Genomic DNA, 12,587 nt, shown 5'->3' on the forward strand with positions numbered 1-12,587 from the left:
TTCAATAATTTGTATTTTGGTGAAGTAATTGCGCAAAACAACTTTGCTTTTGATGAAGTAATTTTTAAAGAAAGACTTCGCAATATATGACTTAATACATTAATATAATTAAATTCATAAATTATCCATCTAAAAATGATGAATATCCACGAATCCACAATTACATATTCATCAATCCACAAATAACCCAAAAATGTATCAACAAAACCAAAAGTATATCCAAAAATCCACAATGACAAACAAAATATTTATCCCAACATACACCATCCATTTAAGCACCTACATAGGATTAAACAAATTCACTCCATTCACTTCTGACCTCGTCATATTGAAATTGAGTGTAATATTGCTTCTTGATGCATCCTGCAAACTGAAATTTGAAAAGAAAATACATTAGATTCTTCTATTTCAAATAAAAATTGACAGATATAAAAGACAAAACCAGATCACCTTAAACTCCAACAAAATCTGAAGCAACCCAACTTCTTGTTTCAAGAAGCAAAATCAACTTAAAAGTAAGAACATATAGAATTTGTGCCACTTGGAAATGATACAAGAATCTTGAAAAAAAGACAACACTTACGGTCTAGAATCATACTCCCGTATATGATTTTCGGGCTTCAAATTTCTTGATAAAACCAACAACCCACCAAATAAAACAAATGAAAGAAAGTATTTTAACCAAAACATATATCAGCAATAAACAGAATAAACACAAAAAGTTTAAGATTACAACACAGAAGATATGAAAATCAGGAACAGAATTTCTTTTTTTAATCACTAATATAAAATATATCACAATGACAACAATTCATCTCAAGCAATTATCTCAACAATAAAACAGCAAAATCTGATCTCCACCCAAGGATCATTTTTGCAGAAGATTGACTCCATATCAACCATGCCGTAGAGGTAGACAGATGTGACAAAGATATCTGCAATCCTCTACATGTACAAGTGGCAAATAGGGAAGGCACACAAATAAACATACACAGTTGCATCATACATTGTTAACACTTCAACCACAGCTATTCACCCCATTTCGCAAATCCAAAACGTTATTTATGGATTTAAAAACAAATTTAATGACGTACACACATAGAAATTGTTTTTTTTAAATAAAAAAAAACTGAAATATTTTAGTAAAAGTTTCCACTCCAAAAAACAAATTTTTAAAAGAGTAGGAGGCCGTTCCTATGGTCTAGAGCTTGACATGCTTCGCATTCCTCCCTCATTCTTTATTCTTTTAATTGATTACCATGCCTTTTTAAACAAGCAAGCAACCTCATTTCTACTTCAGTCAAAATAATAAAGAAAGCTTTGGCTTCTACTAACCTTTTTGGCACAACCACAATTTCTTCCCTAATAAACTCCATACGAAAAAGAGCATTATATTTTGGATCTCCTTTAATTTATTTATAGTGAACACCATGAAAATTCACCTGCACGGCTTGTTTCAGAAATCTATGGTCTTCCTGCTTTTGATGGCCTTGTTAGCTTCAGCCGCTGAGAATAACGAAAAAATGCTGTGCCCTGGATACAAGAAAAATTCAACAGTAGCAGAAGCGCAACATGTGAAAATGCAGCGTCTGGAAGCTGCTTTTGATGCCTTCTTATCAAGATGACATGCAGCTCAATCTAATGGTCAGTAATGAAGCGCAACATGTGAAGCTGCTTTTGATGCCTTCTTAGTTACTTACTTAGATGACATGAAGCTCAATCTAATGGTCAGTAAGACCTTGAGTGTCCACAGCTTGATAAACTCCTGGCGCTGGGCTTTCGGGTCAGTGATATCAGCTAAAAAAAATCGAACTTCATGTTCCAAGAAATATCGTTTAGCAAAAGACAAAATACTATGTTTGATACTCTGGTGCTTTTCTTCCACGTCAATACCAATCTATAGTTGAAAATAAAACAACAAAAGCGTTTCAGCTGACTTAGCAGCAGTGATGAATACTAAAATTAAGTGTGTGGATCTCGACAACAAGAATGATATAAACATATAGTGACCTACTTGAGAATTGATGGTCACTACACAAGCTACCAAAGAAGACGTGTGCGAGATATTGAAATGCAGCCGAGGTGGTTGACAGCCATCGCTAGAACCCAATCTACCTGCCAATATACAGATAGCCCAAGTGGTTGCAGGGAAAGCTATACAGCATGATGATACTAGAAAAGTGAGGATAATAATATCATATAAAATAAACAGTCCAACCTCAGGTTTTCCACAAGTGTTTGTTCGGAATTTCATTGATTGGGGACTAACTAGTGAATCTGATCTACAAAAAAAAAAAAAAAAACAATCCAATCAGTAACTCCTGTGTTTATATCAAATAAAAGAAGAAAAAGTTTCTTCCGTGAAAAATAAGGTCTTATCGACACCGGGACCGATGGCCGGACCCAGGATTAGGGGAGAGGGAGAGAAACTCTTCCATCAAAAAACCACATCTCGCATTAAAAAACAAAAGAAATACTGGAACATTGAGATCAAAACAAGAGTTCCAACAATGGAATGAAAAATTGAAACATACATCTGGCTATAGTTGTCCGAACCAAGGCGCGAGATAGCAGAGCACTCTTCATCAGCTCATCTCCTCTCATTCGCAATACAGTCTACTTCTCACAAGGAGATAGAGTACCCCAATACTGACTCAACAATGAATCGCTCCTCACTTGACAAGGTTTCTCATACCACAAATGAGTCTCCCTAATCATCCAAGCAACCGGCAAACAAAGTGATTAGCTCATTTCAATGTTTCCAAGCGTCCCAAATCACAACCAAAAATAAATAACACACCCCCTCCAAAAAAATAACAAAAAAAAATACTGAAAAAAAAGACTTGAGTTGCTGTATATACAATCCTGCACAAAGTACTTACAACAAAAATTTAAAATACTCAGTGTCATCAACGACCCATCGATTACAGATGACCACGAACATGTATAGAAATTACCTCAAAGAAGAGACTCCTCTTTACGCAGTGTAATCAACAAAATCGGAGATTTAAGCCCAGATCAAATCTCGAAATAATCGAATAACTGATTCATATATCAGAGTATAGGAGAAGTGGGCACGCGAAAAGATTTAATTTTTATGAGAGAATTTGGGTTCACAAAAGTGAGAATGGGAAGAAGTCTTGCGGACAATAGTGCACATCATCCGCCATTTGAGGAGACATGGAGGAGAAAAAACCCTAGACGGCGAATGGAGAGGAATAGATAGTGATTAGTGTGTGTGGACATACTTTTAATTAAACTTATCGGTTCATCTTTTTACTTTAGTATGAACTTATTTTCCTTATTTTTTACTTCATCAACATTGATATGCCGAAGTAAAATATAATAAAAAAATACAGTGAAGCCCGTGTTTTTAAACATCCGAAGTAAAATATATTATTTTACTTCGCTTGTGTTATTACTAAAGTTATTGGTAATGTATTACTTCGTAATTTATTATTGCCGAAGTAACGTATGCCGAAGTAAAATTCGATTTTTCTACTAGTGGTTTAATAAATTAAATCGATTATAAATTCAACATTTGAATTTATTATTTAAATTATAAATTCAACTCCTTGAATTTTATCACCTCCAAAATTTAATATTTAATAAACTCAACTTTTGAGTTTAATAAATTAAATTCTCAGATTTTATAAATTCAACTCCTTCAATTTATTCTCCCAAATTTTATAAATTCATAAATTCAACTTCTTGAATTTACTATCTTATAAATTCAACTTCTTGAATTTATTTTTCTCAAAATTTAATTATCATAAATTCAACTACTTGAATTTACTATATATCATAATATAAATTCAACTCATTGAATTTATTCTCTCAACGGAAACAAATGATCCATTACTTGTGTGACCTTCAATGGTCTAGGGATACAGCTAGTCTTGGGTTCGCAACTCTTTGTGATTCAGAATAATATTTATTCTTATTCGAGCTTATTCTAGTTAGCCCTATTCTTTTCATCAACACCTTGATTAAGAATGTCAGAACTCATTTCTGATTGCACCCATCGGATCATGGTAAGAGCGTCCAGTAGCATCGCCCCATGATCCCCTAGGTATCACTGATAGTGCCTGCAAGAACCAGTCGATTATGATTAACGTACAGTACGGTCCCTTCATCTCATATATCCCGATCGAATCTGCAACCATTGGTTCATCGAGGGTTGCATAATAATTCGATAACTATGTGATAACTATAAATAGTGGCATCGCATGTACCATTTGGAGAACATGTACATGTCTCATACTCTGGCCAAAGATTACACGCACTATTATTTCATCAGATCACATAGGATATCCACAATGCAATGGCTCCTATATGTGTCGCAACTGTACCCAACCTCGCCACCTGATGACTATCCTGGAGCCTCAGTGTTGTCCTGGGTCGTAAGGACTAATGGTGCACAATCATAACCACGGACTTATCATCTTGATGAATGATAACCACTTGGAAAGTCCGAGGGAGGGTTGTTCGGTATAATCATCATATGTCTACCCATCTGTATATTTGGACATCTCTATGCCCTTACCAAGAAACGCAGTACACAACATCATAGATGCTAGTCTCGAGCTCAAGCAACCTTTATCCATATTTTAGGCGGCTGAATCGACTAAGAACGAATTTAGAATATACAGTGTTTACAAATTAGTTTCAACATCGAATTACGATTCATTTGTATTAAAGCATAATCAAGGACTTTATCTATGCTGATTGCATGGGTATACAGATAAAGTAAAAATGAAACCATTAAAAAGTAAATTATATTAAAATAAAGATTGCTTATTACACTTGAGTCAATATATTTCCTAGCCAACCTTTGGCTTGCAGGGCATCTACTCTAACAACCGGGGTGCGGGTCCCCCGGCCAGGGTACGTGTTCCTGGACTTAGGAGATGACCGGGGTGCGGGTCCCCGGGCAGGGTAAGAATGCCTGGACTTAGTAGATAACCTGGGGTGCGGGTACCCGGGCCAGGGTACGGGTCCCTGGAATTAGTTGGTGACCGGGGTGCGGGTCCTTGGGCCAGGGTACAGATCCCTGGACTTAGTAGATAACCGAGGTGCGGGTCCCCGGGCCAGGGTATGGGTCCCTGGACTTAGGAGGTGATCGGGGTGCGGGTCCCCGGGCCAGGGTACGGATCCCTGGACTTAGTAGATAACCGGGGTGCAGGTCCCCGGGCCAGGGTACGGGTCCCTGGACTTAGTAGACACTTCCTTGAACAATTTCTTTATTTGATGTATAAGCAACAAATACAAAAGCTTTAAACATAATATTTCTTCAAATGACATGCATTCCAGGGTCTTTTAAGAGCATGTCCCTGAGAGTCTTCTAGATAATAAGCTGCCCCCGAGCTTACTCTCTGAATTACTTTGAATGGTCCTTCCCACCGTGCTTCTAATTTCCTCACATCACCCACTAGCTTTAATTTTTCATTACTAAGTCTCTCACCTGGAAATCTCGCGATTGAACATGCTTGTCATAGGATTTCATCATCCGGCTGCAATAAGCTTCCATTCGAATGACTGCCTGGTCTCCTTTTTTCTTCAACCAAATCAAGCTCAATGGCCTGGGTCTAATCATTGTTGCTTGGGTAAGATTCTATCCGAGTGGAAGATTTTCTGATCTCCACAGTTAAGGCTGCTTCTGAACCATAGACTAGGCTTTATGGAGTTTCCCGGGTAGTTGTTCAGGGTGTAGTTCGATATGCCCATAATAAACTTGATAATTCTTCCACTCAGTCCTTTTCTTTTCCATGGAGTCGGGCCTTTAATGCTTGTACAATGATTCTATTGGTTACTTCCGTTTGACCATTGGCTTGGGGGTAGGCTACTGAGGTGAAGGATTGAATGATCTTCATTTCTTGACACCAAGATATGATTTTCTTTCCCTGGAATTGCCTTCCATTGTCTGAAATAAATTTTCTTGGGATGCCATATCTGCAAACAATATTTTTCCAGAGAAATTTCATGACCTCTTCCTCAGTAATTTTGGTTAATGGCTCGACATCCACACACTTAGAGAAATAATCTACAACCACCAAAAGTAACTTTTTCTGTGCCCGGGCTATTGGGAATGGGCCCACGATATCCAATCCCCATTGATCAAAGGGACAAGATGCTAATATAGGCTGCATGCCAGCAGCTGGACGATGATGAAAATTAGAATGGTGTTGGCAACCGTTACATTTCTGAGCAAGTTGGGCAGCATCTTAATTCATCCGGGGCCATCAAAATCCAGCTAATATAGTTTTTCGAGACAGGGCAGTTCCACCGAGATGTTCACCACAGAACTCTTCGTGTATTTCTCGGAGGATATATTCTACTTCATCTTCTGATAAGCATTTGAGCAAATGACCCTGATATGATCGCCTGTACAAAACATCATTCAAAAGGACAAACCTAGGTGCTTGTTTTTTGATTTTCCAAACTTGAGTTTTATCGTCCGGGAGCTTGGCATGGACCATATACTCAATTATAGGAGTCATCCATGAGCTTTTCCGAGCTGGTGGTGCTTCCTCATCAACAGAGAGTACTAATCGGGTAAAACACATGACTTCCCGGGTGCTTGTGTCCAACATAGAGGCAGCCAATTTGGCTAAGGTATCAGCCTCCTCATTCTCTTCTCTAGGAATCTGTTCAATGCTCCAGTCGGTTAGAGATGTTGCCCGGGCCGTGATGAGCCCTAAATACTTGAGCATTTTTTCATTCTTGGCTTCATACGTCCCTTTTATTTGTTGGGTGACTAGTTGAGAATCAGAATAAATAATGACCCGGGAAGCACCGACTTCCCGGACAACTTGCAACCCTGCCAGAACGGTTTCATACTCAGCTTCGTTGTTGGTGACCCTAGAATCGATTCTTAGAGCCAACTTGATTCTCTCTCCTGATGGAGCAATTAAAACCACCCCAACTCCACACCCTAACAAATTTGATGCCCCATCGACGAAGACTCTCCACACTTCCTCCTCTTCCGGTTGAATCATTTCTATCAGGAAATCCGTTAAGGCCTGAGCTTTGATAGCAACTCGAGGTTTATATTCAATGTCATATTCCCCGAGCTCTACTGTCCGTTTGACCATTCTTCCCGAGACTTCAGCATGTGTCATGATTATCCCGAGTGAAGAATTGGTGAGAACCACAATTGGATGTGAGAAGAAATAAGGCCTCAGCTTCCGGGCAGTCATCACCAGGGCCAGGGCTATTTTTTCTACTTCACTATATTTCAATTCTGCTCCTCGAAGGGACATGACTAACATAATATACGGGCTTTTGGTCGGTTTCTTCTTCCCTGATAAGTACGGAGCTAACGGCGTGCTCAATAGCAGATAAATAAATCCACAGTTTTTCCCCGGGCTCTGGTTTCACCAAAACAGGCAACTCAGCCAAATGCTTCTTCAAGTCTTGGAAAGCTTGCTCACATTTTTCATTCCAGCCAAATTTTTGTGCTTTTCTCAAAACTTGAAAAAATGGATAACTTCGATGAGCAGATCGGGAGATAAAACGTGACAGGGCCGCAATTCTCCCGGACAATTTTTGTACTTCCCGGACGGAGCGGGGGGAAACATGTCAACTATTGCTTTGATCTTATTTGGATTCACTTCAATTCCCCAATCAGTTACCAGGAAACCCAAGAATTTTCCACTCTTGACCCCAAACACACATTTTGCCGGTTGAGCTTTATTCCATACTGTTTCAAAGTGGTGCAGGTCTCGGCCAGATCATCAATGAAGCAGGAGACTTTCCTGGTTTTTATTAGGATATCATCCACGTACACTTCAACGTTCCTGCCTATCTGCTTCTAAAAAACGTGATACATCAGGCGTTGCTACGTGGCCCCAGCATTCTTCAATCCAAAGGGCATCACTACATAGCAGAAAGTGCCCCCGGAAGTTATAAAGCTGGCTTTATCTTGATCTTCATGAGCTAAAGGGATTTGGTGGTACCCTTGGTAAGCATCCAGAAAGCTTAATAACTCGCACCTGGACGTTGAGTCCACCAGTTGATCAATCTGGGGGAGTGGATAACAGTCCTTGGGGTAGGCTTTATTCAAGTCCCGAAAATCTACACACATCCTCCATTTTCCAGTAGCTTTTGGAACAAGAACCACATTCGAGAGCCAAGTGGGGAATTGAACCTCCCAAATGTGGCCGGCTCGTAACAGCTCTCCCACCTGCTCATCAATGACTTTATCTTTTTCCGGGCCAAAATACCTCTTTTTCTGCTTCATGGGCCGGGATCCCGGGAGGATATTTAACTTATGCTCAGCCACCTGTGGCAAGATCCCGGCTAGTTCCTGTTGAGACTAGGCGAAAACATTAATGTTAGCTTTTAAACAATTCAAGAGTCTTATCCGGGTGGAGACTTCAAGATCCCGGGCCACCCGGATATGCTTTCCTGGCTCAATCTCCAACGCTTCCTGCTCTTCTTCTGCAACAAAATGTACTTCCCTTTCCTTGGCCGCCTCCTCCACTCGTTTCACTACCTTCCCCTTGTCTTCTCTCCTTGCCTTCTTCTGATCCACTCGGACAGTCTCCCCATAATACTTCCGAGAAGAGGGCTGATCTCCCTTGACTTCCTCGACTTGCCCTCGTACTGGAAATTTAATTTTTTGATGATAAGTGGAGGCCACGGCTCTCATCTCATTCATAGTCGGCCTCCCCAGGATGATGTTGTACGAGGACGGGGCATCCACCACTGTAAAGATTGTCACGACTGTCTTCCTCAAATCCTCAGTTCCCAAGGTCAGTGGCAAGGTTATTTCCCCTTCAAGGTACACTACATGACCCGCAAAGCCAAATAGAGCAGTCTCCACCGCCTCTAATCGATACTCGTGTAAATCCATCTGAACCAATGCTTCCTTGAAGATGACATTGACAGAGCTGCCATTGTCAACGAATACTCTCAACACATCAGTAATTAGCCACTCGGGCTTGAATAACGAGAGCATCATTATGGGGTAGACTAACTCCCCTGAGGTCTTCAGGGCCAAATCTTATAACTGGCCCATTCCTCCCTCTCCCATCAACTTCTAAGCACTCCCTCCTGTTTCTTGCCCTTCGATCCCGGTTGGAATCACCATCTGTAGATCCTTCTGAAATCATCTTTATTACTCCTCGACTTGGGGAGGCGTTTCTTTTCTCTTGTTGTCTTCCTTTTTCTTCCTGGGAACGTCCCTCCTCCCTCCTACTTCCACTCGGGATATATGCTGATTATCGGGGAGTATTAGGTCCGGGACGTCGAGACAACCAAGGTGGTTGTCTAGACCTATCTCGGGCGGGGGAGGGGGGGGGGGGCGGTGAGATTCTGGCACAAGACGCCTACCAGTTTCCTTTCTTAGTGTTCGGCATTCATTGGTATTGTGATAACATTCTTTGTGAAGGGTGAAGAACCCTTTCTTTTCTGATCTTGATGGTGGTGCTGCTGGATTTGGACGAGGAATCATATCCGAGATACATTCTTGGATTTCCCTATCTCGAGCAATTCTCAAAGGGACATAGGAGAAATGCCCTGGACCACTTTTCTTGTGAGCTCTCTCCTCGGGTCTGACAACCCTGGTCTTCCTCTGGCTCTCTTCAAGGCTTTCCTCTTTTGGTTTTGCGCTTCTTCCATATCGATGTATTTCTCTGCCCGGGACAAGAAATCTTCGAAGTTCCCAGGCAATTTTTGGTAAGGGATCGAAAGAAATCTCCCTCCCACAATCCTTGCATAAAAGCTGTAACTTTTGTCTCTGGAGCACATGCAGGGACTTCCAAAGCTACTCGATTAAATCGCTTAATGTAAGCTCTTAGAGTTTCATCTTGGCCCTGCCTTATTTTAAACAGACTGAAGGCAGTCTTCTTGTATTTCTTGCTGATACTAAACTGATGCGAGAAAATTTTTTGAAAGTCTTCAAAAGAATGAATGCTCTGAGGTGCCAGCCCTTCGAACCATCTCTGGGCCGAGTCGATCAAGGTGGTCAGGAATACATTACATTTGATTTGATCTCCATAACAATGTAACATAGCCATGTTTTCAAATCAAGCCAGATGTTCTTCGGGGTCAGAACTCCCATCATAATCTTTGATTTTGGCTGACTTGAAATGCCCAGGAAGTGGCTCCAGGACAATGGTATCGGATAATGGGCAACCCTTGGCAATTTGAGCATTGCTTTTAGAACCAACTTGTCCCTCCAATACTCTCACCTTCTTCCTCAACTCTTCTAACTCCTCTGCTATAGTAGGGGATTTAGAACCTGCACTTGGCTCCCTCTCTTCCTCCCCTCTCTCTTCTTCCCGCGGCTGCTCACGCTCCTGCTCGGGGTGGCTGGAATGATGAGTAGGGGTCTTCTTCGCCACGACTGTCTTAACAGCATCAGCTACAATCTTAGTCAACTCCTCGGGTGTTAAATGGATGGTCGGCTGGGGACCATTAGTTGGCTGACCACCTATATCAGAGAGACGAGTGTTGTTCTCTTCCTGAATCCGGGATGTGTCTTTGTTTGCTCTCCTAGTAGGAGACATATCAACGTCTTATAACTCAGAACTTCCCACAGACGGCGCCAATGATGTAATCCGGGTGAAATGAGTGAGCCGGATCGGGTGCTCCACCGAATCTACTATCAAGATGTTGGGAAAAATAAGAACAAGACGTCTGGATTAAAAGCTTTCTTCCCGGAATAGATGTGAAGATCTGCAACCAAGAGAGTAACCACGTGAATGGGCGTCGGACAAAGGGATGTCCGACGTGACCACTCCGATGCTTAAGTCAGTGAATAACTCAAGCAAGAAACCAATATAACCAAGTGATGGTTGTGAGATTGGTGTGGAAGGTGAGTAGTAAATACACAATAAATGAGTGTATTCAATATCTGAATAGAGAGTAAATGCAAAGAGAACCCGGTATTTATAGTAGAAGATGCAATGATGACCTCGTTCTTTGTGTTGTGCATTAATTACAGTAGGGTGGCTGATTATACTCTATTGTTCTGACATGTCAAATCTCATATTAGTCACATCCAGCCTACTTGATTTTGTCAACCACTTGCACTGGTGTCAGAGATAGGTCGGCCGCACACACCTTACTTTGTCAGCGTAATTAAATGTGGCACGTTTATCGGAGTGGCCCGGGTAAAGTGCCTCTCGGGCATTTTCATGAGAGCTCGGGCATCCCATATCCCTGGTAGTTTATGTCGGGTGTTCCAATGGCCTGGTCTTTCGACTGGCCTCTCTACTTTGACTTCAATCATACATCCAACGTCCCGGGCAGATTGAGATACGGATTTCTACTCAGATTATCGTCTTGCTGATACGGGAATAATCCATCCTCCTGACCCGGGCACTACCCATGGCCCGGCTTCATGGCCCAGGACATCCCGGGTACTATCCATGACCCGGGACATCCCGGGGTATCAATTCCCATTAATTCACCAATACACATTGTATTTCAAACATTATCCAAATTCATTTCTTGAATCCAATATTCAATAAAAGCAGCAAATAATCTAACAATTCGGTAAAATTTTTAAATTTTAAAACAAATCGATTTATTAACTAATTATCGCTCCAATAAATTCCAACTTTTAATACCATACGAATATTTGACAAATTCTAAATCAAACTTAATCCCAATAGCTCCAATATTCAACGTAATTAACGATAAATCTCAATTATATTCACAAACTAATTCGATATCAACTTCTCGGTTGAAGAATTATACCTCAAACATGTCTCAATGCTTGAACCTACTAACAAATAAGCGATATATACTTCAATATAGCACAATTAAATCGACGAAAACAATTTAAATCGAAGGGAACAAAATCTCAGGTTTTGGAAATCCTACCTTAATCGAATTGCAACTGGAAACCTAGCTCAATGCACCTAAATTCGAAGCTTGAACAAGGAGTGGTAGTCTCGCCGTGGTGCAGTTGCAGGGACTTGCCGGAAAACTTTCCAGAAATTCTATGTATCCGCCTGGCTTGAAAAATAGGGAATGACCAAGTGATCTTTTAGATTATAATCCTTATCAAAATACTACTAAACAACCGAGAAATCAAGACAAAATCTCAATAGAACGAAGGAAAAAGTAGTGCGGATCAAGGGCTTGATCTCCCTAGAGAGGGCTCACTTTGCATGATTTAGGACTCCATAGGCACCATCCATACCGCAGCTGCAACCCTCGGTGGTCTGAGAACTGATTCTTGGCGGCCCTGGCTGGAGCAAGGATAGGGCGACGAGTTGGGAAGGGTTTGGGACTAGGGCTTTACTTTCCTTTTATTTTTTTCCCAATGATGTGAGTGTGGGTATGTATGTATTGTGTATTAAGTGTTGGGTAATACTATTAATAGTAACTTGTGCTCAAATAACCTGGTTTTGTATTTATTTTGTACTTTGTGTTATTTTAATTCTATATGTATTTTATATCGTTTAGTTTCTCCGATATTCTAAATTACATATTTTTAAAACATTTTTTGAATTTATTTGACATAAATAATTATTTTAAATAATCAACTCTTAAGTCAAATTACCGAATAATTAATTGACCAGACCTTATAACATATTTCGAGGTGGAAGTGATGGAAGCAGGCGGAAGTG

The 12,587-nt window shown here is 40.7% G+C and overlaps 2 protein-coding genes and 3 long non-coding RNA genes across 8 annotated transcripts; all 5 read right to left on the bottom strand.

The window, feature by feature from the left end:
• Positions 1-625: 625 nt before the first annotated feature.
• LOC142519909 (uncharacterized) lies at positions 626-1,647 on the bottom strand. Its single transcript, XR_012813812.1, has 2 exons — positions 1,443-1,647; positions 626-935 (listed from the first exon to the last, which is right to left on the bottom strand). It is a non-coding gene; the product is annotated as an uncharacterized LOC142519909 (long non-coding RNA).
• A 7-nt stretch (positions 1,648-1,654) lies between these two features.
• Positions 1,655-3,233, bottom strand: LOC142519908 (uncharacterized). 4 transcript variants are annotated; one of them, XR_012813811.1, is made up of 5 exons: positions 2,958-3,233; positions 2,535-2,710; positions 2,219-2,277; positions 2,015-2,115; positions 1,655-1,897 (listed from the first exon to the last, which is right to left on the bottom strand). It is a non-coding gene; the product is annotated as an uncharacterized LOC142519908 (long non-coding RNA). The 4 variants fall into 4 exon arrangements; XR_012813810.1 differs by having other exon boundaries at positions 2,219-2,282; XR_012813809.1 differs by having other exon boundaries at positions 2,015-2,277.
• A 3,009-nt stretch (positions 3,234-6,242) lies between these two features.
• LOC142519672 (uncharacterized) lies at positions 6,243-7,262 on the bottom strand. Its single transcript, XM_075622704.1, has one exon. The coding sequence runs from the start codon at positions 7,260-7,262 to the stop codon at positions 6,243-6,245; it is 1,020 nt and encodes a 339-aa protein (XP_075478819.1).
• Positions 7,263-7,840: 578 nt separating this feature from the next.
• On the bottom strand, positions 7,841-8,965 carry LOC142519673 (uncharacterized). Its single transcript, XM_075622705.1, has 2 exons — positions 8,396-8,965; positions 7,841-8,308 (listed from the first exon to the last, which is right to left on the bottom strand). The coding sequence occupies exons 1-2, from the start codon at positions 8,963-8,965 to the stop codon at positions 7,841-7,843; spliced, it is 1,038 nt and encodes a 345-aa protein (XP_075478820.1).
• A 2,445-nt stretch (positions 8,966-11,410) lies between these two features.
• On the bottom strand, positions 11,411-12,281 carry LOC142519014 (uncharacterized). The gene is made up of 3 exons (XR_012813692.1): positions 11,836-12,281; positions 11,689-11,734; positions 11,411-11,654 (listed from the first exon to the last, which is right to left on the bottom strand). It is a non-coding gene; the product is annotated as an uncharacterized LOC142519014 (long non-coding RNA).
• Positions 12,282-12,587: the final 306 nt, after the last annotated feature.

Source organism: Primulina tabacum, chromosome 11, assembly GCF_025594145.1.
Source record: "Primulina tabacum isolate GXHZ01 chromosome 11, ASM2559414v2, whole genome shotgun sequence".
Lineage (NCBI taxonomy): Eukaryota > Viridiplantae > Streptophyta > Magnoliopsida > Lamiales > Gesneriaceae > Primulina > Primulina tabacum.

What these genes read in the sequence shown, in the direction of transcription:
- LOC142519672 (XM_075622704.1), bottom strand. Translation starts at nt 7,262, where the DNA reads ATGTCCCTTCGAGGAGCAGAATTGAAATATAGTGAAGTAGAAAAAATA.
- LOC142519673 (XM_075622705.1), bottom strand. Translation starts at nt 8,965, where the DNA reads ATGATGCTCTCGTTATTCAAGCCCGAGTGGCTAATTACTGATGTGTTG. An exon ending in AGCCAGGAAAGCATATCCGG is followed by an intron (nt 8,309 to 8,395) that starts GTGGCCCGGGAT and finishes TAGTCTCAACAG; the next exon opens with GAACTAGCCGGGATCTTGCC.